Source organism: Ptychodera flava, chromosome 16, assembly GCF_041260155.1.
Source record: "Ptychodera flava strain L36383 chromosome 16, AS_Pfla_20210202, whole genome shotgun sequence".
NCBI classification, from domain to species: Eukaryota; Metazoa; Hemichordata; class Enteropneusta; family Ptychoderidae; genus Ptychodera; species Ptychodera flava.
The window spans coordinates 39011742-39027407 of NC_091943.1; the positions used below are offsets into that span (position 1 = coordinate 39011742).

General features: G+C 37.1%; 1 protein-coding gene across 2 annotated transcripts in view; it reads right to left on the reverse strand.

Annotated features, from left to right (window-relative positions):
• Positions 1 to 15666, reverse strand: part of LOC139114802 (far upstream element-binding protein 1-like) — a 36010-nt gene that overhangs the window by 19550 nt on the left and 794 nt on the right. For both annotated transcript variants that reach the window (XM_070676736.1, XM_070676735.1), the window contains exons 2-8: positions 6873 to 7095; positions 4170 to 4209; positions 3621 to 3679; positions 3144 to 3273; positions 2638 to 2803; positions 1312 to 1410; positions 1054 to 1107 (exon numbers count right to left, since the gene is read on the reverse strand). In XM_070676736.1, coding sequence (XP_070532837.1) covers positions 1054 to 1107; positions 1312 to 1410; positions 2638 to 2803; positions 3144 to 3273; positions 3621 to 3679; positions 4170 to 4209; positions 6873 to 7095 — 771 coding nt within the window. The remainder of the gene's footprint in view (positions 1 to 1053; positions 1108 to 1311; positions 1411 to 2637; positions 2804 to 3143; positions 3274 to 3620; positions 3680 to 4169; positions 4210 to 6872; positions 7096 to 15666) is intronic.

A 15666-nucleotide genomic window follows, 5' to 3' on the forward strand; every position in this document is an offset into this window, starting at 1 on the left:
AACAGGGCATTTACCGCATAAAAATTTCATTTTATTTTTACTTTCCTTTTTGCATCTCTTGTGCTGTTCTTTGTCTTTGTGATCACCCATTTGTACTTGGTAGGGGCGGTAAATAAGCGAGAAACTTTGACAAGGGGGCCCAGGCATGTTCAATCATATTCAAACGACTATGACCAGGTGCATAACAAGTGAGAATAAAGACATCTAGTGGTTAGAGCAGACGCTTATACATAGCACATTTTTAAAAAAATGATACTTTTTGTCTTTGTATAATTTGATGAATGAAATGTTGAGGATACAATGTTCTATCGGTAAATTGTGTTTGGGGCACAAACGAGATGGAAACAGTGACAAATTTGTTGGCACGAGTGTGCAGTTTTTCTTTAATTTAAAATAAACACACAAAACTTGTGATCACAAAATAAAAGTGCGAAAGTGAAGTTCATTAATTGAATGGAGGTCAAACCCCCTCCCCCCCTAAACGATAAATTTCGCTTTTGAACTTCTGCGACAATCTGAGACGGTCCCTAACTTCCTCAATGAAACACGAAAACTTTACGTCATCAAAGGTAAAGCCTCTGAGGAATTCTGATAGGTAGCGCTTCAATACTGCGAAAATGGCATCATACAAAACATTTAATAAATTTCTCAGAGAATAAACTGCACATTTCTCATCTTTTCATCATAAATGTTATAAAAATAATATTATTCTACTTTTTAAGGCAGGTTGATATTTGGGTGGAATATGCCTTTAATGTGCGATTTTAAAAACATAATATTTTATGAACTTACTATATAAAGCACATTATGTGTATATCTGCAGGTCACATTTCACAGTGTATCAAAGAAATGTTTACTGTTCACAGTGTGCATATATTTGTAAGAGAGACCCTACAAAGATGTACGGTACATGTACATTTACACCAACACCTTACACAATAAATTATCAAGACACACGATGGTTGCAGATTGCACACTAGCATACACTATGCATTTTGAAATCATCTGTTAAGTTTTGCTTGATGTGATAATTTTTGAGTTTGATAAGCTTACCGGTGGCTTGTCTCTGTTGTCTCCAAGAAGCTCTTCTACCAATTCCTGGGCATGCTGTGATTCAACAAAGAAAGATTTCATGTTGAGCAACTGTACACAATCCATCCTACAAAATAACAGCTCCAAAAACTTTAGCCAGTGGGATTCTTTTAAATTTCTTCGTTACACTGAAATTCGTAAAACATTTCCAAATATCCAACATTACCAATGAATCTTTACTCAACACTACACTATAACATTTGCCAGTTCAACACTTACATGACATTTCTGTGGGTCACCAGACACCCTGAGAGGTTTGTTGGCACTAGATGATGTTGTGGCGTCTTGAATCATTACCATTTTGACCCCTGCACGCTCCTGTACAATAAAACACAACAGAGGACATTTACATTCAGTCATTCACAATCAAACCAACCTGTTTATTTTTCCCACAAGAGTTGAATCAGTTATCACTCTTGGTGTCTTGGAAAAGGCCAACCTCACCACTGACATTTTATACAGTAGTACCTTTGCAAAAAGTTCAATGAATGAACATTCATTTCAAGAAATGCTAATATAACATATATACACACACAAACCACACCTAATACAGAAAACTTGTTTTTCTTACTTCCACTTTAAATTGACCATTATTAAAGGGGTAGGTGGGATACAAAAATGAACATAATGACAGCGACACTTATTATGCATGATGCGTCCAACCAAGCAACACTGGGAAAGAGTGCCAGAAAATATAGGTTTTTGAGTTTCTCTCAATAAAAAAGTTACAAAAACCAATTTCATCATCATAATAAATACATAAATGCTTTATTACAGTGACTAATTTTGCAATCTGACACCCTCTACAACTACTTTTTATCGATATTTTTTTCCGAAAAGTTAGACCAGAAACAATAGCTGGTGCTCTGAAAATCACTATCAATCATATGGTTGTGCAAATCACAGCGTGACTTCATATGTGTATTTAATCCTGAATTGTGTTGGTTCTGTAAACAGATCCAAACAATGTTGGGCTTTTTTTGCTTACACTCAGTAGCAGTTATAGTAGTTACTCTTACGTCCTTGCCTGACAGAACAATGCAGTACAACAGAAAGTATTTTTAGAAAAATAATATTTAGTGTATTGTATAATTTTGCTTTATTCTGTAACATCGACCCAGTGTGTAAATTTTTGATAATCATAACTTTACAATGATGCAAATCAACATTTCTGGACTGTCAGAATGTAGCAGAAGAGAATGAAAATCTTATTGCATATTTTGCTGGATCAATTTGATATCTTACTTGCTTTTACATTAGATGATGCACACTTTTGGTCGTAAGAACTAAGCCCCGTGTAATTTCAGTCATTGAAAACCTTTCTCGAGATTGAGTGCAATAGTTGATAGTGAAAGTTTGGTAAGTAGTTTCCAATGTCATTCACAAATACCAATGGCGCTAAAGGCTTGGAAGAAATTTGAGTGGATAGCGCTAAAGCAAAAGGACAATTTATAGTTCATTGAATAACCACAATAAGGTTTTGAGGCATTTTTTTTCAGTTTCCCAAGACCCAAAATAGCTTATTTTACTCTACTTTGTACTCACCTGTAACTTCTTAATCATCTCTCCTCCTTTGCCAATTACCAAACCAACTTTGTTACTTGGAATCATTATTTCAATGGTGGTATTTCCGTCTCCAAGTCCACCATCTGAGCCAACAGGAGGACCATGGCCTTTGTCAATGATACTGTCAATAAGATTTTTCGCACTCCTGCGAAGAAAAATGGAATATTTGCAGAGTGGTGTGAACATAAAATCCTAGCACAGGCATATTTTCTAGCTTGGCAGGGTTTTTTTTTACGCAGTAAAATATCACTGACTAATAGTAAACAATCCATCTCCCTTTACTACAAATCATATCATGAGAATACTCAATTTGGAATACATGTCTCCAAATGAATAAGATATCCACTTGAGTCTTGACAATACAAATTGCACTAAAAGTGATAGTTACTCTAAATAAAGTGGTGACTTGTTTTCCAGTATGGAATAAAACTCGTCTTAAAGTCAAAGAGTTGTAAAAAGCAGGTAACACTTGCTTTCAAACTTACTTGATAGCTTGTGGAGTGCCAGTCAGAGTACAAGACCTATCTGGTGAGCCACCGCTGTCTTGAGCAATCTGAATTTTACACCCAGAGTCAGCCTGTAACCTAGTAATCTGTTCTCCTCCCCTTCCTATTACTAAACACATGCAACAAAAACAGACCTATCAAGTCAACTGTTTACACACAGACAAATAGAGAGATAACAAATCTAAGGTGATGTTAAACATATGTCAGTCTCTCCCCTAGGATAGATAGATGGTATCATTCCCAAGGATTCTCTTGATTAGATGCTGAAACAAAACAGCATATCAGTTACATTTTACTAAAAATGATTAATAATAATAAACTTTGAAACAGCTTTCAATTACAAGTAAATGGATGCCGGGATGAAATGCATTAACTTTTGTCAACCCGCTCTATACTGCTGGTGGTCACACAAAACCACACTGATGTACTGAGTTAATTTGAACACTAGAAATTTACCAAGCCCAACAAGTTTGTCTGGAATCTTGTAGTCCTCAGTGACGACGCCTTGACCAACTCTGTGAAATAACATAAATCACATATCTTATAGGTAATTCTGTATTTCCACAAGGAATGTGTACACAGGACATGTGACTCGCCAAACACACATGAAACTAATGGCAAAGTAATATCACATAATTTATGTTTATAGTTTTTCAAGTCTACATAATAACATGTGCACTTGCGCGTCAAAATAAACAGTAAAACATACAACATGTACACATACTCCTAGTACATTTTATGAAATATGCAATATACATGTATGTACAGCAATTTTCCTTCAGTTGAATTTTTCTCCAATTTAATTCTAGTTTATAAAACAATAGTGGCCGCAAAGAGGAAGAGTGAGAGCAGAAAAATAATATTGGCAACCGATCCATTATACAACTGCTGTAAAGAACATGGACATGTTCAGTACATGTACAGGTATAATTGCATAGTAGTCAGCTTGAATACTGTTATACAGAAATGTTCTCATAAAATACCATACTTTGACATTTAAATTACCTAGCCTGTTGAGCAAGAGCAGCTAACTGTGCACCAATTGCTGAAAAAGAATAGACCATATAATAATTACTAATTTTTATACTATCATCCCTGCAAGAGAATACACTTTCACAATTTACTGTTGTCTACATGTACATTTCTTCCTTTCCTTGGGTCCTTGAATAGGAGATAATATTAGTAGGCAGTAAAAATGCACAGCCTTCAAAGTCAATATTCAATTGATAATTTGGAAGTTAAATAATTTCATAACTGCATTTTGCTTGCTTTTTTGAAATGAAAATACAATGATGTACAAACTACCCATGTATGCACTTTGACTATAAATTGCTCAATGCTCTGACATCAATAGGCACAAACCAGAAGTGCGTTTCAATGTTATACATGTCAGGGCTCCCGCTACCCGATCGCCAATTAGCCAAATGCGAAAGAAAGTTAAAAATGGCTACAAAAATTCCAGTTTGGCGAACATAGTGGCTAATGAATTTTTCCTGCCCAGGTGCCACCTCAATAAAAAACTACAGCTAACAATAAAAAAGTTGTTAGATGTTGAAACAGTTTACTCTCCTTCCTACAAAGTTGCAATGTATTGAAACAGTTTACTCTCCTTTCTACAAAGTTACAAGTTCCCTGGTACGTGGAGCAGACATTGTTGCTGTTCCGTCTGTGGTACATAGAGGCTTTGTTTCGCCTCCGTGAGTCCCGTTCGTCCTCCAGTCTATCTAGAAGTTTTACCTACTTTGCTAGAATCAAAATTTGGCCTGCAACTACTCAGTTTGATAGTAAAAACCGTAGTTTAAAAGGAAATTTCACAAACGGAGCAATAATACAAGGAAGAGGAGAAAAACTGAGGTTTTCTGAAAGGTCAAGTCTAGGTCATCTCATCATGTGATGTCATGCATGAAGACCCCTTAAGTGTACAATTATGGTTCAAAAGAGCCACCTAGGGTGGGTCAATAGGTAAAAGGTATTTTTGGTGTCTTCCAATTTAAATGGCATTCAGCTTGACTGTCAGTTTTAAATTAAATTTATTAAGAGTCATTGCAAAGGAATATTGTAAACAGTAATTGCAGTAAGCATATCCATTGTCAAATCATCACATTTGTGAATTGCAATTTTTCATGTAAACATTAAAGCAACAATTCATTAAAATTGTTAATTCGGTCTATTTCAAACTGCTATAACTTATACAAGAAATTATGTGATTCTTAATTATTTTAATATTTTTGCAGATTCGACCAGTTTAATGATGTAGAAGTAAACATTACCAGACATTTCTATATGATATCAAAATATCAAGTGAAAATATATCTGTGTTAAAATGTTATCATAATCATTAAAACAATGTATACTCTCAAACAGTGAGTAATTTAAATGAACATATATCATTGTGTCTTGTTTTACAAGAGTTGTGTTTGGCCAAAACCTTTGGTCTCAAGAAAAATACTCATACTCAAAATGCTATTCAGCCTGCTTGATCACAACTGTGACATACAAGTAACACCGGGGCCAATTGTATCTACACTGCCAGTGTGCTACTAAATGCTTTCTCCTGCACCATTTTTTTTATTCTTGTGGCTAAAACATTTTGGTTATGGAAGACTGCATAAATTTGCCGCATGAGAGGCTTGTAGCTTATGACAAGCTATCATACTGTGAACACTAAATGAATGCCGCAGAAATGTTCTATACCTGTTGTAATATACACTTCACTTTGCTACCAGATTTTTAGAATTCAATTGATACCTTATTTTATTTCTGGTGGTAAAAGTTTACCATCTGAAATGAAAAAGTATTTCTATCCTGGAAATGTCATAAAAACACAGATTATTCAATACAAACTGAACAAATGTTTCTTTAATGTAAAACTATCAGGAACATCATACAAAACATCTCGATTTGTAAAATTAGGAACTCCTGAATGCGGAGAAAGCTGTAATTGCCACGCTTAATTGAGATCATAAACTGGCTAAAAGTTGCTCAAAGTGGCTACAAGATTTTTGATTTGGCTAATCAGTTGGCTAATCATTTTGGTGACTTAGGGGGAGCCCTGCATGTAGGTTATACAATAATACAGCAGGTGTTCATAACTATGAAGGAATTACACCAGCACAGAACACATCTCTTTCCCTTCTGAAATTCTAACTTTTTACACATTTTTTTAAAGTGCACACTTGCAGAATATTTTTAATATCAAAACTGACTCAAAAGTTTGTTATCCTGTATAATTCAAAGCACAATGACCACCTAATCTTGATATTATTGAGAAGTAATATTCTTATCATATGTACTCTTTTTCTTGCCTCAACTGCCAATAATACTTGACACAGTATGCATTGTCAGTAAAGAGAGCTGGAATGAGAAAAAAATCATTTTCCTTATGAACTTCAAGACTGGGTGAGCCACCAGCCATTACTAGTACAGAACATACTGTACTGCCTATACACAGACTTATGAAATTGTTGCCATAGAATAATTCTCATTAACTTTACAAGTGATTATTTGTTCATGGCCATTGTTTTTGATTACTTTCCTGGAACAGATGAACCTTAATAGCATATGTAACTAAATGTAAGCTTACAAATTAAACTAAATTACAAATTGATTTTAAAATGAACTACACGTACTGAGTGAAGTGGAAGATACAAAACATGCTGCACTATATTTCAAATGATCTACCAGTACAGACATACAATAATGACTTACGATCATTTTGAGAAGCCATCTTCTTAGGTTCTGGTTCATTTCCTTCATCCAAAGGCCTTTTCATACCAACTCCCATACCCATAGGCATATTCATACCCATAGGCATATTCATACCCATACTCATACCATTATCATTATTACTTGGCTGAGAAAGATTTGGTGTTGGTGTAGGGGCACTAGAAGTAGGAACACCGGGACCTGCTCCACCAATCTTGGCTGCAATCTGTTTATGTACATACATAAAAAATAGTGTAAATGTACATTGTAAACAACAGATATTTTCCAATATTTAAACTTTTTTCTCTTTTGCACACATTTGAGATGCAGCATGTTCATTCTAAAAAAACCAATCTTCTGTTAATGGATGAAGCACTGCCACACAGGGTTCTCCCCAGAGTTCTAAGAGTGCTGGATGACTCATTAATATTCATGAGCATCAATATTCATGAAAACCTGTAACTTTTATATGCTTGTATGTTTACTTTCTTAGGGCTTGATAAACAAACAATAACAGCCATTTATACCGTACCTTCCAGGTATTTTTTCAGTTTTAACTGAACAATACAGTAAGAAAAAAATCTTTAGTTGTTGTAAAGGAATGTTTTGAATCTTCTGAAAAATAATGTAGCACTTTGTCATCATTTTCCTGTGCTTATATCGTCCCTCACCACTATGAAGTTTGGATTACCATTGCACTGTAGCAGCATCCTATGTTTTTCAAATTAACCTAGGTGGTCTTGTTACTGCGCATGCGCAGACTCAGTGGAGTTTAAACCAACAACTTTGGGGTTGACTGAGTGGCCAAACCGGTAGTTTTGAAAGTTTAATTTCTCTATGTCAATTTGCTTCAATTGCTTCTTGATAGTCATTGTAGAATGGTAAAATTCACAAACAGAGAGGCTTGTTGCCACGGACAAGTAACTTTGGGCTTATTGACCTAAAAACTAAGTGAGTGTTCATTGATAATTCAAAGACTGGATTCGTTGACACAAAAGTTTGCTCATGACTTTCATTGCATGTAGTATGTCTAGCGTCTTTCCACAATGCCACTTATTGAGTCTGAACTGAGCATTGAAGAGTACATTTTAGTAGAAGTCCTGTTTTTGTGCTGATTTTTGCTACTGTACTTCATTTTTATAGTGTCATAAACCTTGATACCAAGCAAAAAAACTTCAGTTTTTCTCCTCCTTTCGATCGTACAAAGATACTGTGTGACAAGAAAACCATGTCTAGTTCATAGGGAATGATCTTGTGAACATACATTCAACATCTAAACAGATTTCCATATGTGCAAAATCAGCGTACGGTAATTAACCAGTTGTATTGTTTAAATTGCATTTTATTGAAAGGCATTCTATAGTACCATTGTTTTCATCAACTCTTCATGCAATTTTATGAACTGCTTGACCTCAAAAGTGTCATAGACATTCATGTTGATTGTTCAAAACATTGAACAGCAAGTGCCGGATGGTCACTTGTCAATGCAGGTCGGAAATCCTGAGTGCCAGACGAGCCTGACTGGCGCTGACCAGCGTGGGGAGAACCCTGGCCACATCAATACATATTACATTATCATGTATGAAATGGTTCTTTGGCATTTACATATACATGTAAAGTATATAGTATATACAGCATCTAACAAGTACATGTATCTAACAATGGGGAGCTAAAAGTTGGACAATTTATCTTGCCACATGCTCTCCCCATGTACAGTATGCAAGATCATGTAAAATTACACTTTTATTCATGCAACTTCATACGTTACTTGTTTGTTTCTTTGTTTGTTTGTGGGAACTCCTTTCTCTTCATAATAGCAATAGCAACTTGCCATACCACGGTTTTGACAAGCTAGGTGGCTTTTGTTAAGGCAGGGCTCGACGCAAGGTCAAATCATCCACTAGCCCGAAGGACTAGTAGCAGTTCATTTTTAGTAGTCCTAAATGAAATCTACTAGTCCTGCTCAAGCAAAGCCAAATGTTGCTCTCATGTTGGAAAGAGGTGTATATGACCATTCTCATATTTTTTTTTCACAAAGGTTTTTAAACCCAATAACCAGAGGTCCATGTATCTTTCTTTCACGAATGTGACTTTGTTTGTGTACCGTCTATTTACTGTCTGTTCTGTTCTGTTTTGTGTCTATGTTTACAACTATTGTCTTACAAATTCTGACCTAGTGTTATTGGATTATGGATTGGTATGATTGCGATTATTTTTTCATGCAAGACTAGCACATTTGCTTACTGCAAAATGTTTAACTTTGAATCATATATAAAGCACTAAAATGACCTGAATAAAATATCCTGTGTAGGAGGAAAGGTCATGAAAATAGCGTATTACCATTAAGAATAAAATTAGACGTAGGGATTAATTTGTCAGAAAATTCTTCATAGCTCAGGTAGTGCACCACTAATTGGCAAAGAACATGTTTGTTCATGGTGAGGACAGATTTGTTTCACCAGAACTGAAATTTGTACAGCCATTCACAAATGTTCCTGTGGAGTGCCTTCATATTTTTGACATATATCACATTTTAAAATTGACCAGCTTGTGGGGAGGACCTCTCATTTGTAATAATGGTTTGTGAAAAATTTAGTTTTTATTTGTAAAAATGTTGCATTTTACCATTTCATGTGCTTGTGTCTTTCATGAGTTTTTGCCAGTTACTGGTAACAAAATGTGATTAGCATTGGCAATAACCAATGACTCCCAGAAGTGATTGGATACAACAGTCTGATACACCCATTTCATACGTTGTTTTTTCACTACTGTTATAAGGTTCACTTCACTATTATTGCCCCAATAATTTACACTTTTCCAATAAAATGGCAAAACAATAAGTTGCTTGCACCAAGTTAGTATCTGAGAGGAATTCCGTCACCTGTACAAGCAGTAGCAACTTGCCATAGCACTGTTTTGGCAAGCTAGATGGCTCTTTTTAAGATCAGCTTCAATCAAGCTAGGGGTCTTGACTATATATGGAGGTCAGCATGTGGAGACATTCCAAAGCAGGGTCAAGCTGGCTACGAACGATCGGAGGTGTTGTTTGGGAATGCCCCTGAAGAAATCTTGAGACAATCTTCTTTGAAAGGCAAGGATGCAGTGTTTTGAGCAAAATTGTGGGGTTGCTCATGTTTTTAGGCGAAGTGATGAGCTTAAGCAAACCAAAATGCACGACGTGCAGACAATTCTGTTTGATGCTCAGCGTTGAGCCATGTTTCCCGGGGCCATGTTACTGGCATGTACCGTACAATTTGATTCTACGTAGCAGGTAACTGTTTCATTTTAGAGTTGGTGATCAATAAAGTTTGCTTCACTGTTTCACTGTCCAATTTGTTTGGGTAAAAGTTAGTTTATTTTTAAAATGATTGAGGCTTGGTTCATTCTTATCGAATGAGTGGCCCGGCGTCCCATGAGTTTTGTAGCGATAAACTTTCCTGGACTGCTATTGAAAAATTGCACTAGTCCGCAGGACTACCTCCGACGACATTTTTACTAGTCCTCTTCAAAATTTACTAGCCTCGGGCTAGTGGGCTAGCGCTTATGTGCGAGCCCTGTAAGGTCCGCTACAATCAAGATAGGGGGTCTTGACCATATAAGGAATTCAGCATGGTGACCTACACAAGCTTGATGCGTACGATCGAAGAGTGGGATGAGACTCCTTCTGGAGAAATTTCTGGCTGCAAAATACTACTTTGAAAGACAGGGATATAGTGCTTCATCAACATTTTGGAGTTACTGATATTTTTAGGTAAAGTTGTGAGCTTCCATCACACCACATAGTGCCGTTTGATGCTCCGTGAAGTGTGGCTAGAAATTTTATTCTCCGTGCACACTGTGTACTACTATAGCTAGCAGGTTAGTTGGGTAGAGTAACGGTGGTTGTCAATAAAGTTTGCTTTACTGTTTCACTGTCCAAATTGTTTGGTGAAAAGTTAGTTGTTCTTTTTAAAATAATCCAGGTTTCCGCTTCAAACATCATTGTCTGGTTATTATCTCGTTTCATTTTACATGTAAAATGAGTGGAGTGTACATGGCCCGGCATTTGCCCCAGGGTCCAGTGGCTAGTGGACGCACATCGACTTGCTCATACCATGAATCGCAAACTGTAATAGAGTAACTGATTTTTCTTCAGTGTTTCGGTTGAGACTAAAAAAATTAGTCCCGATTTGAGTGCGTCTGAGTGACCCATGTCTGGTACTTTCGAGGGACATTGTTTCTAATTTGCATCAAAAGACGAAAGAACGCACTCTTGGCAAAACACTGAGTTGACTCTGAACTTTCTGCCCGCGGGCAAGTGAGGGCTAGTTTTGCGCTTGTCCGTATTAGAAATCAGTCTGTCCCGGACATTGGGCAAGCGTATTTTTCAGGCCCTGAAAGTGTTATGATCATTATAATGAACAATATTCACCACAGATTAATTCTAAAGGTCATTAAGTATTCAAATATTGTAATTTGCTGAAATAAAAATAATTAATTTCTTTGACTGACTTCACTACTTTACCCTCATCCTAATCATGTTAAGTTGGTTAAAAACAAGTGGGGCATAACCTGTCAAATGCATGTACATGTACATTGCATTGTAACAGTTGACTTGAACATTTGAAGGCCTATGAAAACAGAGAAACGTGATTTTTAGTATTTTACTGACCAGTATTCTCAACAGCGTAGAGAAACAGAGGGGCGTCAAGTGTACACAACAATAATTTGTATATCTTTTGTTGTGAGTTTTCTTTTGTATTGTTATTAACATATACGTAGTTTACTAAAAAAAATCCTGAGGGGTAGCCTACCCCACAAAATCCCCTGGTGGGGAACCCTGACGACTTAATCCAGTGTACACATATAACATATACACTATCTATCAAAATGTGTGAAAATTTGTATATGGTTTGGCTCAACACCGCTTCTACTGACTTGGGTTAATGAAGGGTTATTTAAAGAGGTCCATCAAAAAAGTCAAGAAAAACAGATTTTTTAAGACATATCAGCAAAATTCTTATTTTCTGGAATTTTCTTGCCAGGTTTGTATTTCTACTACCGTATTGATAGTGACTATGCCACCAGTGCTAGTGAGTATATCTACATGTACTTGACCTGATCAAAGACTCTGGAAAGAGAAATATATATACAAATACAAATTTTGACCTAGTGTTATTGGATTATGGATTGGTATGATTGCGATTATTATACAGACATCCATCCATCCATCTATCTTAGGGGTGGACCATATGGTATCACGGACTGGGGGGGGGGGGATCAGGAAGATTTAAGAGGTCGCATTTCTTTTTGTACCTGATCCACTATTCAAATTTTTTTTTTCACCCTCTGATTACTGGTAACTTTGTTTTTCTCACACTTCTCATTTGGATACTTTTTTCCCCCAACAACAAATGTACAGTCCTCTACTGTAGCAGAGTAAAATGTTGCACATTAGGTAATCAGCTGGAACACAATACTTGTACATATATTTACCATCTAACTAACATGAGGGAAAACAAAACAATTCCAGCGATTGATGAAGGAACAGCACTTTGGTTCCAAAACACCGTTAAGACGAATTACTTTAACATACAACCGGTTCTCCCGGGGACCCAGATCACACGACCTGGGTCAAAGCAATATCGATTCACCAGAGTCTCGCCATGTTTCTCCATATCATAAAACCACATTGATCGATTCAACATACTGCATCATTAACAAAGGTAGAAAACGATGTGTGAACTTGCCTCACTTTCCTTTATATATAAGTTTAAAAAGCTAAAAGTTGCTACATGTACTGATCACAACTATACCCTCGGGATTGAGCTATATGAGGAAGATATTAAAATCTTAATATAGCACTCCCTAACTGTATTTGGCCAAAGAACCATTGTGTATCTGACAGTCTTCAATTTGCACCCAAAAGGCCCTGATAATAAAAAAATGTGTTCCAGAAAGTAACTTTTGATGAATATTTTTTCCTTTCACCTTAGTGAGGCATCTTTTTTTTCCTCAGCCCCTCTGGCTGAATTTTTTTTTCACTGACATTCGGTGGGAATACTTTTTTTTCCCCGCCGATATCAAATGGTCCACCCCTTACATTCATAATGAGCACCAACTGTTTGCTCAGCATGGCAGGTCTGGGTTGTTACTGGCTGTGTTGTTACTGGCTGTGGTTGGAGGCGCAGTTGGTAAGAGCATAAGGTGCACAAGTACAAGGCCCTTCACAACGAAGCTAGCCAACCTAAGAACTAGCCCAATAACCCTTTCAAGTATACAAGATTAGATGTGATTCTCCCATGGTCACTTCGCTGATGTCAGGGATTTCTGGTTAGAAAGCACCTGAAGGAAGTTGTGCCACAAGGTTCTTGACTTTCCCTCTGATTTTGGCAAGACCAAAGAGTAGCTGCAAAATTGTAGCGCTACGGTGAGGCGGTCGGTGATTTTTGGTTTTTGCGACTTCGCTCACCAGTAGCGCTACGATGGCCCTGTAGATGGGTAAAATAAGCGCATCCAACTGGACCAGGCATGTAGATGTGAAATGCTACATATTTACTGCAGTGTTCGAAATAATCGGTGGCAATGGTGGCATTTGCCACCAAAAACTATCAATCTGCCACCAAAATTTTTTTCTGGTGGTATTTTTCTGCCACTAAATTTGGGTCATCATGTCATCGATCCTACGGCTTGAACGAAGGAACACTGAAGGAACACGCGTTGTCTGACGGCGGAAAAACTCATTAGCAAAAAAAACCCGAACTAATTGCGACATTTTGGCATGAATGAAAACATAGCGTGAATCCAAACTTGTGATTGGCTAATCTCCATATCGATAACAGCAGCTTTTGTTACACTTGACATGCTGTTGCCCTCTGTGATAGCCGCATATGCAGTCATAGGGCACAAGATAAAAGCATGTTGTGACATTTTGAAAACAAAGCCAAACTGCAGCCTGCATGAATTAAATAATAATAAATACTTGCAATTCATTAGCCAGTACAGGGCTCGAAAATTCCTATCGCCAGACGCCCGTGGCTAGTGAATTTTGCGTTCGGGCAAGTAAAATCAATATGCTTCCCGTCCGATGGGCAAGTGCACCAGCGGGTGAATTAACTAGGCCCTGGACAATTCAAGCTTGAAAACGTATTTCATTATGTCTGTACACGCCTACAATCATTGTAAGTCCTTCAACTCTCCAAAGTTTTTCTGAAAACCCTTGAAAATCCGCCCGACATCGCAAAATAATCGTTCTTGCTGTTGTAAAACACAAAAAGTCGTAAAAATAGAGTTTTGCGACATGTTCTCTCCGACGACACGGAGTGAACTCACTGTTTTGTATGTGTATGCCGTAAAGTGGTATGCTCTTGACAGTGGTTGCCATTCTCTTTGTGCAAGTGTATGAGTTGTATGACAGTCGATCGGCTTCACGCGATAGTGTAATTGCACCATGTGCTTGGTAAATGGATGTAAACTTATGTAAACTTATGTAAACTTCTCGAAGCCATGCTTACTGTTCAACGTAAATCAACACCCAGTTGAAAAATTACAAGTTTACATCGTAGTCGAAACGGGCTCAGCCGACCGAGGAGGCCACACATTGCAGCTACGTAGTGCATGAGATGCAGACAGTTTCAAATTACGTGACCTTGGTTGTTGGGAATCGGCTCTCACTTACAGAAAACAAATCTACACTGAAGAGTAACGGAAACGAAACTTGAATCTTATCTGCTCTCTTGACGAATACATTTATCAAAATAAAACTTTGAAGACTGCTGTGCTCAGTGAGCAAACATGTAAACAGTAAAAGGGTTGCAGATGTACATGTGCACATGCATTGGCAGATAAACACCAGCAGAGCAGTTGTTTGTGATGTCAGCTTGATAATAAAGAGCAGCAGCCAGCCATGCACATTGTAAATCACACGATCTTATTACTCTTATGCAAAGATTTTCATTTGGATTAGGTTGTGGAAAAATTCAAATTCAAAGATGTTTTAGATGGTCAAATCTACAGAAAAGACTCAAGTATTCTCACATTCTTCTGCGACATTTCAAATTTGGTAATAGTCCTTCATTTTAACAAGATGTACATGTAGTTCATGTTTGAATATGTTTTTTCCCTCTTTGAATTCACTTCATATGGTCAAACTCTTGCTCTCTGTTACAAATTACTGGTACAGTTATTAGAAATTTAGGGCAAGTAATTTTTCCTCTTGGCCAAGTAAAAATGAAATTCACGTGTCCCACGGTTAGTAAGTTTGAAAAATTTTTTTTCGAGGCCTGCAGTGTGGGTTGACTTTTTGTGACGTGTACTCACCATATTTTCAAGAATTTATAAATTAGAATGAGTATGTGGCAATGACAAAATGTTGTATTATACCGATCACATGATGTGTTAAACTGCCACCAGATTTTTCATAATTGCCACCTGATTTTATATCCGGTGGCAAACTTTTGCCACAAGAAATAAAAAAGTATTTCTATCCCTTTACTGCATTTGGTCGTACCAATTCGTCACTACTGAAGACTAATCCGTAAACTGATCTAACCTTGTTATGGGGTTTGAAATTGTTCAAACACGTCGATCGCGTTCCATAAACAGTGAGCATGGGGCATCCGTGTTTTCTTGGAGCCGCCATTACCGGAAGTTGGTAATGGCGGCTCCCAAAAATGTTTTCAGAACATGATCGACGTGTTTGAACAATTTCCAAACCCCATCAACGACAAGGTTAGAGCAGTCTACTGTTTAGTCTTCACGCCCAGTGACGTTTAGTTTCAGGTGCCCCGTTTTGTTCTTCATTGGCGCCGGAAAATGA